We start from the raw sequence: 15042 nt of genomic DNA, 5'->3' as shown, positions 1-15042 counted from the left end.
AAATTCAAAATGCTATGTGTAAATTTAGTCCAAAAAATAATATATAATCAAATAAAGTTCTGGCTTCAAAGGTATATTATCAACTAATTTGATAAGCTCTTTTTTTTGACGTCAATTATATATGGTCGCCTTTGTGTGGTAAATATTTTTAAATTAGTTGTTTTTTTTTTAATTAAAAAAGTAGTAATATTTTAAAAAAATATATTAAATAAAATTGTTTTTAATTAAAAATTAAAATTTTAAAAATTTTTAAAATAAAAAAGAATCACTTTTAATATTTTTTTAAATTATTTTTTTCTTATTTAATATTTTAGACTTCGACCAAACTCACACCCAGACCCCAAATCTAGATCCAGAACTAACCCAACACCCGAATTCAAATCCAAACACAAACTCGAATTCAGACTCGGACCCGACCTCGGCTCCAGATTGGGACTTGGACCTTGGCCCTAGACCCGAATCCAGATCCAGACTCCCGAATCCATACTCGAGCTCGACCCCGAATGCAGACCCAACCCGAACCTGGACACCGACCCCTGGACCTGTCCCTATACTCTGATCCCGGACCCAAACCTCGACATCAGCTCCGGATCCGACTTAAATAAAATTAAAAAATAAAATAAAAACATTATCAAACGTCACATATATATTATTTTCTATGTATGCGCTAAAATAAAAATAAAGCTAATTAAACCCTCATAAACAGTAATTTTAATAAATTTTATGTATAAAGTATATAAAGTACTAGTATATGCATCATATCATGTATAATTCATATTTTTCTCTTTATCTTCAGGAAAAAAAAATACCTTCATCAAGAATTTGATTCGGACGACACTTCACTCACCCCATATATGTTGCAGATCGATCGATACAAATGGAAATTCCATATTTTGTTTTTTTTTTTCTAATTTTTTAATTTTATTTTACGTATAAGCTGGCTAGGGTCCAGGGATTTTTTTTAATAATATACATAATCTATTTCTGATTAGAAATTGAAATGTGTGCCAACCTCGTGTTAAACTTCTAATAATTAGATTATTTTATTAATGTTAATTAAGGGAATTTTTTAATTAAAATTTATTTATTATAGCTAATTAATATTTGTTATATGTTAGTAGTAGATACTAGATAAGGATATGGAGAAAATCAAGCAGATGGACATCATTTTTGCTTTTTCTACTCATTATTTTATTGCCATCATTATTATATATTATTATTATTATTGCAATAATATTAATTATATAACGGCCTTATATATTTGTACTCTCTCTCCATTACATAGATGAAATGTAGCTACATTGGATCGAAGACTAGCTAGTACTAGTGTAGTCCAACATTATTTTAGTATTTAATATAATACTAGTTGCAACAACACGTGCTACGTGCTACGCACGTGTAATCTTTTTGGAAGTAAATATATAATTTTTATTAATGTGCTAAATCAGTTAAAAGATAAGATTCTTTCTTAATAGCTTGTACTGCTACTAAGCAATCTGACTCCAACTCCACTTTCTTTCAAGGTTGAGTTTTAATTCAGTATAGCATGTGTCATGTACAAATTAAATGTTTGTATAAAATATAACACAATTTTTATATTTCTCATTAAATACGATCTGAACATTTTATTAACTATATGCGATAAAATCTAACATAATTCATTTATATTTAACAATAAGATTAGTTCAAAGATAATCTTAAAAAAAAATACAATTTAATAGTGGTCCTAAAAAATCTTTAATAAACACTTATTTTCTCTTCTTAAAAAAAAAGACCAAAAGAAAAAAAAAATAGAAGAATGTATACTATAAAAAGTAAAAAAAATAAAATTATTAAAATTATTTTTTTAATGTGAAATTATGTTATGTAATTCTTTACAAAAAGTAGAAAATTAAAATTATTAAAATTATTTTTTTAATGTGAAATTATAATATGTAATTCTTAGTAAATTATATAGGGTGATAAAGTTAAGGCTAAATTTGCTAAAAAAAAACTCTAAATATTTATTTTTGCATACTATTATTCTTACAAATATGTATATATATATATATATGCAACTATATTGAATAAAAAAAAACAATAAAACATGTTCTTACATATATTGAGTAAAATTTAGTTTTATTAATCAATTAAACTCAATCATTCACATATAAATGATAATTTAGTCAAAAAAAAAAAAACAATTAATCACCACATATTTTGTATATGATTAACCTCAACATAATAAATTTAATATGTGGAAGCCCAAAACAAAATTGTCATAGTAGTTATTAATAAAAAATAAAAAAAGCAATTAATCACCACATATTTTGTATATGATTAACCTCAACATAATAAATTAAAGGTGAGAAGTGAAGACTTTTTAGTAATTTAATATGTGGAAGCCCAAAACAATATTCTCACTTTTATAGTAGTTATAGATAAATAGGATTCTCTCTCCAAATTTTGATTATTATTGTATATTTTTGTTTTTAACTTTTATATGTTACAAAAATTTTAATTAGATAAAATATAAATATATTAATAGTGTTCTAATAGTAAATTATAAAAGTATATATATGTATATTATTTTAAAGCTATTATTTGTAAGTTTAATATTAATAAATTAAATTTTAAATAGTTTTAAAGTTATTTAATAAGTCTTTCCTATAATTAATATATATGTAACTTATAACTATATAAGTAAATTATTTTAAAAAAACAAGTAAAATATAATTAAAGAAAAATATTTATAACCAATTATATAATTTTGAGTAAATTTTTACAACAGGAAAAAAATTTAAAAGTAAAAATCCAATTTATTTTTTTAACATAATCTAGCTAGGTATTTTCATTCTTCCCTTTCATATATATTTTATTATATTATAATTTATTTTGACACAAAATATTCCAAATGTCATCTTTATCTTTTCTCAAAGTATTCACCATCATGAATATGATTATTATTGGTTTCAAAAAAAAGAATATGATCATTATCATAAGACCCACTTTTTCGTACCGAATAATTTTTCTTTATAAATAATATAATGAATCTTCTCTGTAAATATTATTAATTAATTCTCATATTCTCTAATATATACGCATGTTTTAATTAAGTTTTATTTTTTTCCTTTTTTTCTTTAATATTTTAATTTTTGTAGATTTTTCTATATATACAAATAATATTTAGTTTGCTCTTTTTTTATTATTTATCTTACTAATATTTTCTGTTACAAATTATAAATAAATAGATTTCAAACTTTTAAAATAATTCTAAACATCAAAACTTTGATAAAATAAATAGCATATTTATAATATTTTAATTAAATTATTATATATTAAATAAAAATTATAATATATATTATATATGTGTGATGTGATATGTATAACCACTAAATAGAAAGTTTTGATATTTATATGTTAAACTATTTATATAAGAAATTATAATATTGCAAAGTTGATATTTGTTATTGTGCAAATTTTTGGCTTAGGAAAATGAGTACATTTTTGTATATAATTGACACGTATGGACTCAGTTCTCGAAGAAAAAAGATGATGTGTCAATGATTAGCTTTAGTAAAGCTGACCCCGCTTGAAGTAAACTTGCTAGAAGAAGCGACTGAGACAGTCATTTACCATATATATGCGTCATATAGTCAAAAGATAAGCAAGATTAAGAGAAGTAAATAATGGTCGCGCGTATAGATCATATGCAATGATTAAGTATATCTTTCTTGCGATTAGTAAAGATCGTCTCTTTACAAAAATCTGGTCCAAATGATTAATGATTCGTCGGGAACTTGCATGTTCTAAGTTGTCAACGGATAGAATGTACAATTATGCGATCAAGAGTGAACACAGACATATAACGAAATAGGCCTAAAGGCCCATCCTGTGAATACAACACTGAAGAGCCCGCGAGCTCAAGTGTTGAAATATGAATGGACAGGTCGCGGTTTATCAAGTCGCATACGTTGTTGCAATCAATTTAAGAACGGACAAAACTGTTCTTCATTTATTCTTTAAATGTTTATCTTGATTAAATGTCATTTATTGTAAAACAATTTTAAACCAATAATCATGTGACAGTCAGTAGTCCCGTGATCTGTAAGGGGAAATACCGGGTAAGTTGTGCAATCCCACATCGCCCAGGAAAGGTCAAGTGGGATGATCCTGAGGTTGTGTGGGTATGGGACTACACAGAGGAAGAGAGCTTAAATGGATTGATTGGTACTACCTATATCAACAAGGTGCATCTTGTTTTTCGGTAGCCCATCTCGAAAGAAGTACTCCACAATTAAGCGTGCTTGGCCTGGAGCAATTTCAAGGATGGGTGACCTCCTGAGAAGTTTTCTCAGGATGCGTGTGAGTGAGGACAAAGCACGCTAAAAACACTCGTGTTGGTCTGTAGGGTCAGTCAACAATCCATGAAGCAGCTAGAGTGGCATACTCGTGTATAAAAGCCATTATATCGTGGGTGTAAGGAGCCAATGGAGACTTGAAGCGGGGACGTTACATATCAGTTATGTATTTCTAAAGGACACTTGATTTTTATATTAAGGGTGATCCGAATTAAATAAACTAAGCAGACTAAATTCTAACTGAACTACTATAATATTTTCTCTTTATTTTTATTTTTGTTTTTATATATTAGTAGTCTATATTTTGAGTACTCCCTATTCTAAGTGAATACTCACATAACTGTTAGTAAGTATTTCAACTTTTATTTAAATACTCACATATTTGGTATTGTCTAAATTCTTCTACCAACAATATTTTTATATGTTAAACCATTTTTTTTATATATATTTTACTAGTATATACATATAGGTATGCTTCTTTTATATTATATACTTTTTTTTGTAAGGATTATACTATATATTTTGTTTTACAGTAAGGTGTAAATTTTTCTATAAATTTATCATTAATTGAATCTCATTTCACTGGATCGCCACTAGTACATACTAAAACAAGGGCAAGTCAATTCGCTCACTACTATGTTCAAACCGTTTTAGACTATTATTATTATTATTATTATTATTATTATTATTATTATTATTATTATTATTATTATTATTATTATTATTATTATTATTATTGAGGGCATCAAGAAGAAATACTACAGGCCTAGCTGGCCCTCTAAATATATCCTTTTTCCTTATACTGCTTCTTTTATTAAAATAATATCAATAATATATAGAAATTTGTGAAATATATGTATATTATTAGATAATCATGGCAGTACTACTGTATCCAGTAACTATCATTCTTCATATTGAGCATGATATTATTTAATATCAAATATTCCAAAAATGAAAGTTAATTACTACTGACAGTACTTATTTTTCCAATATCATATTTTATTTTTCATGGAAAATTATGACATGTTATAGATTATTGGAATAAATACAATAAAAAAAAAGATATATATCAATATATATAGTATATAATATTAATTAATGAAGGAAAGAAACACAATATAATATATTTTGCATGCGCTGTAGTATTGTACAAAAAGATCGTATATATCTTGCCACAAAGATAATGATCTACATTTTACACAATAATTAAAAGAAAGAAAATATGAGTATTTTTATTAAGACAACTTTTTTTTTTTTGTATATATATGAAAAAATTTCTTTCAAAACGTTTAAAATTATTTAAAATTTTTGCAGTTTGAAGTGACGTGTTTTTTAGCTTTAACTCGATCCCTTGGAAATGATTCATTTATATAAATATATATTCGATCATATTAATAATGGATACAACTTTTTTTTTTCGATAATGAATAATTTATTAAAAATAAATTCAGAACAGTACATTAATTAGGAACACTTTATAAAAAATAATTAGGAATATTATACACAATCGTCAATTAATTAGGAACACATTATAAGAAGAGAAATGCTAAAGGGCACCACTGGTGCCTAGCACCCTCCTACGTGTCAATATCGCTATTGGTGCAATTAAGTATCGGGTCCCATATAGTTTAATATAATAATTTTTATAGAGTATCGCTAGCCAATTGCAAGTCGACACATTTAGAAGGTGCTAACCACCACTGGTGCCCAATAGCAATGCTCTTATAAGAATTAGATATATACAACAACAGCTTCGGCATTAATTGCCACGTCATCACTGATATATTTATATATAAAGTATTATTATTAGACAGTAGTGCCTAGTTGAGATAGTGCGTTGCGATTGGTTAATAATACTCTCTAAAAATTATTATATTAAACTATATAGGACCGATACTTAGTTAGACCAATAACAATATTGACACATAATAGGGTGCTAGACACCACTGGTGCCTTTTAGCATAGAGGGAGAGAGGGAGAGATCATTTGAGAGATTGAATTCTTTTATTCCTTTACAGTTGTTTGTCTTGTCATTTGTGTAATAAAATAATAGGAACATATATATATGTCCCAAAATAATTATATAAGAAAACAGATCGAATTCTTCAAATAATAATAACATATAATATGATCAAAGAAGATAATGTAGAAAAATACATGATAATAATTCATTGTACATTTATTCTAAAAAAATATATTTTATATATATCATACATTTTGAGTGTATAGAATAAATATATCCTGTCATTGTTAAGAGTACCGTGTTTAAATTAACTAGAGTTACTAGATGTGTCCATGAAAATAACTCTTATATATATTTAAAAAAAGAAACAATGAAATATATGGGACAGTAGAAAGAACAAAAGTACGTATAGATAATTAATTAAATATGATTGCCTGGTTGCTTGGTACATAAATATAATAATATTGATTGTCTTATATGTTGTTAGGTAAACAGAGCAAACACATGCACGCATTAATTCAACAAATTAAATACACTATTTTGTAGTCTGTACTCGTATAGAATGTACCATAATATATATATATATACATTATATATATTCAGAAAAAATATATATACTAGTACAATATACGTGTGCATACAAAAAAATAATTTTACATAATTATATGCAGTAATTATAAATCTAACAGTTTCTCCATCGACAGTGTCGACTTATTAAAGGTAAGGATCGTTTTTTTTATTTTTTTGATTTATTAAGGTTAAAATATATAAAATTATTGATATGTTTATTTACACTACAAAAGATTTTACTTTTAATCACAATAAAATTTGAAATTAAAATTAAATTTAAAGTTAAAAGGTCTATAATTTTTGAGTTTGGGTTAAACTTAGTGTTGGAATGATCGAATATATGTTTGCGGGTAAATTTGGGTTTTTAGCCTTGTCTAATGCACCCGATATAGACATGGTGTATTTTTGTTATTCAAAAGGGATAAAAGTTGAAGATGATAGGTTGATGTAGGCTTGATAGTGTGCCTAAGTTTTATACTTTTTTTGTAAGGCCTATTGGATCGATGTATGTGTTAACTTAAGATAATATTGGACCATACATTGTAAGGTTGTTCACAAATTATCCGATCCAATCCAATTCGCACAATCCAATCCAATCTATAAAAATGCAGATTATCCGCACTTACGCGGATTGAATTGGATTGAAAAATCTAAAATCTACACTTGTGCGGATTGAATGTTCTTTGATCTCAAAAAGTAACTGATCCAATCTAATGCTCGTTTAATTATATATATCTAAAAATTTATAATATATAATATATATTAATTTTCTAGTAATATTTTAAAAAAGAAAAAAAAAACTTCTAAATATAGATAAATATATACGCTAGTTTATTTATTTTAGTAATAATTACATATATTTTAGTGTAAATTTAAATATATATATATATATATTGTAATACTTATTTTATTTTTTATCATCTAAGATAAATACATATAATATTAACATATTGATTTGATTTGTAGGTAATGGAGATGGAAAGAGATTATTATTGGATATAAGAAGCAATAGTTTATTTTCAAAAAAAAAAAAAATCCATTTTAATGAAATATTAAATAATTTATCATCAAAAAAAAAGTAATTGATCCAATTAGTACTATTGAGGATTGGATTGGAATGGATTTAAACTGCTATGCGGATCGGATAATATTGGATCCAAAATATAAAATATGCACTAAGTTTTACCAAAAATATACGGATTAGATCAGATTAACAGCCCTAATACATTGGTCCAATTGAGCCATACAAAAAAAAATATATAAAACTTAGACACACTATCGAGCCTTATATCAGGCCTAGCATCGGGCTTACATTGGGCTATTATCTTCAACCTTTATTTTTTTCCATCAACAAAAATACATCAAGCTTGTATCAGGCTTGCATCGAACCAGGCCAAAAATCTAGATTTGCCCCCAAAACACTTATTCGGCTATTTCAACCTTAAATCTAATCCAAACTCAAAATCACATACCTTTAACCCTAAATCTAAATAAACATATCAATAATTTCATATATTTTAATTCTAAATCATATAAAAAAAAAATATACTTACTTTTGACGATATTGCGAGTGGAGAATTTGTGGTCAATCGTTAGGTCTTTGGATCGTTGTGGTCGTGGAGAGAAGGGACTGAGGTTGTGGGTTGTGGGTCAAGTTTTTTTAAGTGAGTTCAAAGAGTAGGAGAGAAAAAAGAAAAAGAAAGAGGGTCGCGTATTTAAAATGAGAGATATAAAATTAGATTTTATAATTATTAACATATTCTACTATAATAATATGAGTTAAGTTTAGAGAATCAATTTTAACCCAATAAAATTTTCCAAACCATGTTGTAAGATGGATAAGGTATTGAAAGTTGTTACAAATGACCCAAAAACTCGATCATTATATCATGTTTGTATATAAATATATGCAAATAAATAAATGGATTATTGTACACAATTTTTTCCAACATATAAAATTATTTTTAATAAAAAAAGACTCATTATTATTTATTTTTAAAGAAAAAAGACTCATTATTAACTTACGAAGCATATTTGTATTGTAACATGTTCTTAAATTATATAAATTTTGACAAATTAATTTTTAAATTATATACCTTCTGATAAATTTATTCTTAAACTTTATTTTTTAGTAAATATGTTCTCAAATTGACGAAGGACTTCAGTGAACAACATAAGTTTGGTCTTGATTTTCTGTTCCTATAGAGACTCACTTAGACTAAAGTAGTAAATCTGTTATAAAATGGATATTTTATTCAATTTTTGACAACCTCGGATAATGGTGTGGTGACCACTGTCCACCGTCCAGTTTCTGAGTTTCGTTTTTTCGTTTACACGTGTGGTGTGTGTGTGAGAGTGTTTTGGTACATCTCATCATCAACACTAGTTTCCTAAACTAAAAGCTGTAGCTTGGTGTTTCTGCATCCAAACAAGTTTATGGAAAACATAAGCTTCCTATACTCTGCCAACCACTGTTGCTTTTCTTATTTTATTTTTTTATTTTTTATCTTTCATATTATTGGATATTGTATTATTAAATTATATGTACATTATTGATGCTCTTTAAGAGCATTTTCAATGAATATTCATAGTTGTCAAAATATACACATTATTACAAAATATTATTTTGTATTTTCACTTTCATTACATAAAATTTGACATTATTTCTTAAAAAAAAAACTATTCTAATAATTGACAACTTTAAAAATTGTTCACTCAATATCACATTACATTAAATTAATAATTTTTTTGAAAAAAAAAAATCCTCAACAAAAAAAAAAAAAAGAATATGACAGTTGTTTATATTGAAGGATATTTTACATAAAATTAATTTTGCATATGTGACAAGACCACTTCAATGAACTACCGAGATGCTCTAAGCATAAGGCTCTCTGTTGTGCGTCTGGTCTGTCTGGGCAGGGGAATCTCGTGGTACTAAACTGATATCAATGGTACAGACTACAGAGAGTTTTGTTGGGGCTTCCCACATTTTTTTTTTTTTTTTTTTGATAATGGGCTTCCCACATTTTAGTTGTGTTTGTTTGATTTCGTATTTGTTCTTCGATCTGACATATAAGTTTTGTTGTAGTTATGTTCTGGTTTCATTGATTGGGATTTGAAAATAAGCCAACCTACAACTTTAGTTTGCTTGTTAATAACTACGACTACAAATGGTAACCATTACCAACCGTTGATTGGCAAGATTTCCTCTTTAAATACTGTAAATTACACTACATGAGCATGTCAAAATGATAAGGATAAAAATATATAATCATAACAACAACAAATAAAATCATTGAAATGAAATAAACAAAAAAAAAAATTACATTACATGAATGATTACAGATACAAATACCACAAGCAATTAGTAAACACAAACAAAACTCACTTGGAGTTTCAGCAAGCTGGAGCACTCAATATTCAAAACCTTTTCACTCTTCATTATGGCTTTTGATCTTTTGTATGGTCCTAGGCCGAACCAAAATCTTGAAACCACTTCTCATGGCGTTCGATGTCAGATTGAGAAACACTTCGTTGGACCTTCTTTAAGGCTTCTTCAAAGTCACACATGGCAACAGGGTCCTTCGAAATATCATCCTTGGACATGCTCTTAATCTCATCACGAGTTTTCCCAGCAATTTTGCGCCTCATCCCGTTCAAGGAAGCATCTCGACAGACATTTGTTAGATCATCACCACTGTATCCCTCAGTTCGACGAGCCACATCATCTATATCCACATCAGTGGCCACCTAAAACAGATGCATAGGATTAATTTCAAATAATAAACTACAATAAAACCAGACAATTTGAGCCAATGAGTTTTGCTTGTCTTTGGTAAGTTTCATTTTGAAGGTTATTATTAGGGTACAACCGTACAAGCCCAGATAGCCTTGTAAATGACTTTAAACAAGCAATTACCTCAACAGTTTTCAAGTTGATCCGTATAAGCTCTTTGCGACTTTCAAAATTTGGAAGAGGAATATATATTCTCTTTTCCAGCCTCCTCCTGAAATTGGAATACCACCAATCAGATGAACGTTCAGAAAAGATCTACTTGATGAAAAATTTAGTGCAAAATCCCAGTAACATTCAACTCCAAACAAAAATACCAAACCCAACCTTAATGCCTCGTCTATATCCCAAGGAAAGTTAGTAGCTGCTAAAACCATCACGATTTTACGGCTGCCATCTTCATTTGTGGAGGTATTGTTTACACCATCTACCTGAACTAAAAGCTCAGATTTCACCCTTCTAGATGATTCATGCTCCCCTGATGCTCTGAATATATTTTTTAAATTGAGATCAATACAGGTAAAATTGCTAAATGCATGATAAGAATCACAATGAAAATATTTTCAAAAAAAAAAAACAGTCATAGATTTTTATGGTTATATGAATTGAACACTTGCAAAGTGCCAAAAATTACAAAAAGTTCTACTACTAAAATATAGTTCTTACTCCTTACCCTCGAGAATTACAGAGAGAATCGATCTCATCAATGAAGATTGTACTTGGAGCATAAGATCTTGCAAGATCAAATAAGCATCGTACCATGCGCTCACTCTCTCCACGCCATTTTGAAGCTAATGTAGCGGAAGAGACATTGAAAAATGTAGTGCCGCACTCTGTAGCAACAGCTTTAGCAAGCAATGTCTTTCCGGTTCCAGGAGGTCCAAACATGAGGACGCCTTTCCATGGTCTTCTAATTCCCTAAAGTTCAATGTGATGAGAGAAATTTTTGGATGAATTGAAAGAACGTACTAATCACTAATTACGTAGAAATGAAACCCAAAAAAAACTTTGATATCAATATATAAGACTAGAGAAGAAAAAAAATATTTTTTCACTCATCTGTCAGTTAATAGAGCCATATTCAGTTTTATCAATGTTAACTAAGAACATGGGGACAACCAGAAGGCCCAGAAATCTGCTCCTGGCTGCAATAGCCAGAAACATGTAATATAAAAGAAAAAACATGCCAATAAAAGCTAATCAGCAGAAGATTATTTTAAACAGTTAGTAATGTCATCAAATAGTAATGGCTGTCTGGATCCTTGAGTAAGATAAAATAAGATAATTTGCTTGCCATTTAAGAAAGATTACCTGGAAATATTCTGGCATCCAGAGAGGAAGCACAACAGCCTCCTCTAAAAGTCTTTTTGCTTCACTCAATCCAGCGACATCCTCCCATCTCACTCCGGGGCTGGTTTCGAGGACATCTCTTTCCAGCATTGCAGCCAAATCAGGATCAGGTCCCTCGTACTCTTTCTTTTTACCCTTCCCATCTTCAGCATCGCCATTCTGAAAATTTCAACAAGTATATCAATAATAAATTAAGTCTTTACCATCAAATTTCAAACCCTACTAAATGGATTATTCTTTACAATAACTGATAAAAGATTTAGCTTTATAATAGAATCTCAAAACTACAATCTTATGACAAAACAAACTTATTGAAATGATGTAACATACTGCTGAATCCCCCTTGCTCGATTTTCCCGAGCTAGTGCCTTTTTTTCCAGTAGTTGATGCTCTGACCCCTGAGTTAACCCTGCTTGACGCACCTGATTTTGCACCACCACGAGCACTTGGTGCAGGTCTAGTAGCACCACCTCGTGACCAAGCCCCATCCTGTGGCGACTTCCTCATACCACCGGGGCCAGCCCTTGCAGTTCTGCGACTTGTGTCCCGACTTGGTGGCCTCCAAACATCAGGGTCATGATCATCCATATGTGTACCTGACGAAGTCGGGTACTCATCCAATGGTTGAAAAACAAAGGAAGACTTGGAATGTATAGGAGGAGAAGCAGCACGTCGACCAGTTGGAATTTCCTTAAATGCCCTTCTTTCTGCATCTAATTGCTTCACAGCTTCCGTTTCCTCGGAAATGGCTTTCTTAACATTCATCCATTTTGAACGAATCAAAGGGTCATCGAGTGAGTTTAGGTGCCTAAACAAGTAGGAAAACTTAAAATCAATATATAAGTGAGCAGAGGCACGGCACCAAACAACCCAACAAAGCAACATCAATTACCAGTGTCCAATTTATTTGATACTCAAAGCGGTTCCACAAAAAAAAATTAACTTGCTTTGACAAGAGAAAGTATCAAGAACATATTTTTTATTAAAAGAAACTAAAATAAAGGTTCAAACTTCAGCCTTTGCACCCTATTGTCAATTTTAAAAATTGAGTAAATTAAACAGCATCGTTTCACTGGATTTTGTAGCACATAATTATTAATGTAATATAACCCGAAATTCACAAACCACAAAATGAAGTCCCAGTTTTGTTTGTGTATAATGAATATAGAATGTCTCCAAACATTCTAAAGTTTTTGAAGTCAGACAGAGCCCATAGAATATAGTAATTCATGCAAAAAAGCTTAGTTACCAGTCAAACTAATCAGATCAACAATAAATGCGATTAAATTATCCAAGAAGATAAACTAAAACATCCCAAAACCAAGAACACCCACATTCTCTGCAACAATCAAAAATTAAAGCTTGAATTTTCAAAAGCATCAGTAAACGAAACCCTAGAACATCAAACACTAGTTGAAAAAATGGGGAAAGACGAAGAAAAGTACTTGTTGATCTGAGCAATAGCACCGTCGAAGAAGATAATGGAGGTGTCGTAGATTCCTTCAAGAGCGTATTCCCTTGCCAACTTCAGATGATCTTGGAGGCCAACGAGCGAAGAAGCGCCCACCATTTTACCGGGAAACTCAAACAACAAACCCTAATTCTCCGTACGACTACTGCTCAGTCAAATTCATGTAGAAAAAGAGGCCGATGGAGCTCTCTCTCTCTCTAGAAGGTAGAACCGTAATGTATAGCTTCTCTCTCTAAGTTGAGGTGATGGAGAAGACACAGCGAAGCTTAACGGCGACGTTTAAGCGTTTCAGGGAAGAAGGGAGTGAGCTTACTATATTGCCCCTTGGCGACTTGGAGTTTCAGATGGATAATGATGGTGCTGGTGGGTGGGTGGGCTTTATAATCTTCAATTGTAGGGCCCAAAATTTTCATAAAGCATGAACTTGGGCCCATTTGGGCTCACTTATTTTCTAATTTTCGCTTTTCTTTCTTCTTTCTTCCCTTTTCTAACGAATCTATTTAAAACTTCCCAATTTCAAATTTTGATTCTTCTTCTTCTCATAAAATTAGAAAGGAAATAAAAAAATAAGGAACGTTCAAAAAAAATTATATATTATTTATAATTTTACTATATAAACTTTTTAGGAGTTTTTTCATTTTTACACTTTAAAACAGTTTGTTTTTGCATTTTTACGGATTTCTATATAGAAACTTCTATCGCAACTAACGCTGCAACCTAAATTGCAACAAAAAGTCGTATAGAAATCCTTATTGCAACTAGCGCTGCAACCACTTTAGAAACTAAAACCGTAAATTTGAAAAAAAAAAATTAAAAAAATAGTATATAGGGTAATTCCCCAACTTTTTATTTATAAAAATACAATTTTAAAATTTCAAAATTACAAAATTATTTTTCAAAAAAAAATTACAAAACTATAAATGAACTATAAAGGTACTAAAAATATAATACAACTATAAATAAATTATAAAACAATCAAAAAATAATTTATTATTTTTACTGAAGTATATTTTTGTAAATAAAAAATGTTAATTGTAAAAATAAAAATTTCTCCGTTAATCGTATTAACGTATTTTTATACTTTATTTTTAGAATTCTTAGTCTAAAAACTTCAAAAAAAAAAATATATATATAAAAAGTGTGAAATTCTCGTTTATTTATCCTTTATTTTTTCAGATTTGTAGATGAGTATTAGAGAAGCTTTTATACAATGTGTGCGAAATATGATTTTTTTTTATGAAAATTTATAGGAAGTTACACATTTTATAGGTTTTTATACCATGTGTGCGAAATATGATTTTTTTATGAAAAGAAAAAAATAGTCAAACCCCTACACCAAACATGTCGCTGTGTCATTTTTCATCAAAGTGAGATTTTTCCTTGGTTCAAATATTCATTCAATTAAGTTGAGATGGAACCAACCACTTGGGGCTAGCTCAAGTGGCCATAGGTGGGTGTGTGAGTGTTGGAGGTCCTGGGTTCGAGTCCCAGGTAAAACATGATGTAATATATAAACGCTTGAATCAAAAAAAAAAGTTGAGATGGAACCACTCTC

At 29.1% G+C, this 15042-nt stretch overlaps 1 protein-coding gene across 1 annotated transcript; it reads right to left on the bottom strand.

Annotated features, from left to right (window-relative positions):
• Positions 1-10016: 10016 nt before the first annotated feature.
• On the bottom strand, positions 10017-13999 carry LOC115705274 (katanin p60 ATPase-containing subunit A1). The gene is made up of 7 exons (XM_030632564.2): positions 13462-13999; positions 12347-12824; positions 11978-12175; positions 11340-11584; positions 10994-11152; positions 10793-10880; positions 10017-10623 (listed from the first exon to the last, which is right to left on the bottom strand). The coding sequence occupies exons 1-7, from the start codon at positions 13584-13586 to the stop codon at positions 10342-10344; spliced, it is 1575 nt and encodes a 524-aa protein (XP_030488424.1). The 5' UTR covers positions 13587-13999; the 3' UTR covers positions 10017-10341.
• Positions 14000-15042: the final 1043 nt, after the last annotated feature.

Source organism: Cannabis sativa, chromosome 1 (assembly GCF_029168945.1).
Source record: "Cannabis sativa cultivar Pink pepper isolate KNU-18-1 chromosome 1, ASM2916894v1, whole genome shotgun sequence".
NCBI classification, from domain to species: domain Eukaryota; kingdom Viridiplantae; phylum Streptophyta; class Magnoliopsida; order Rosales; family Cannabaceae; genus Cannabis; species Cannabis sativa.
This window is presented reverse-complemented; position numbering and strand designations above follow the sequence as displayed.

Bases quoted from the DNA above. Each gene is read 5' to 3' on its own strand.
- LOC115705274 (XM_030632564.2), bottom strand. From the start codon at position 13,586: ATGGTGGGCGCTTCTTCGCTCGTTGGCCTCCAAGATCATCTGAAGTTG. The intron at 12,825-13,461 runs GTACTTTTCTTC...CTACTTGTTTAG, and splicing joins GCTATTGCTCAGATCAACAA to GCACCTAAACTCACTCGATG. The intron at 10,624-10,792 runs GTAATTGCTTGT...CATCTGTTTTAG, and splicing joins TCAACTTGAAAACTGTTGAG to GTGGCCACTGATGTGGATAT.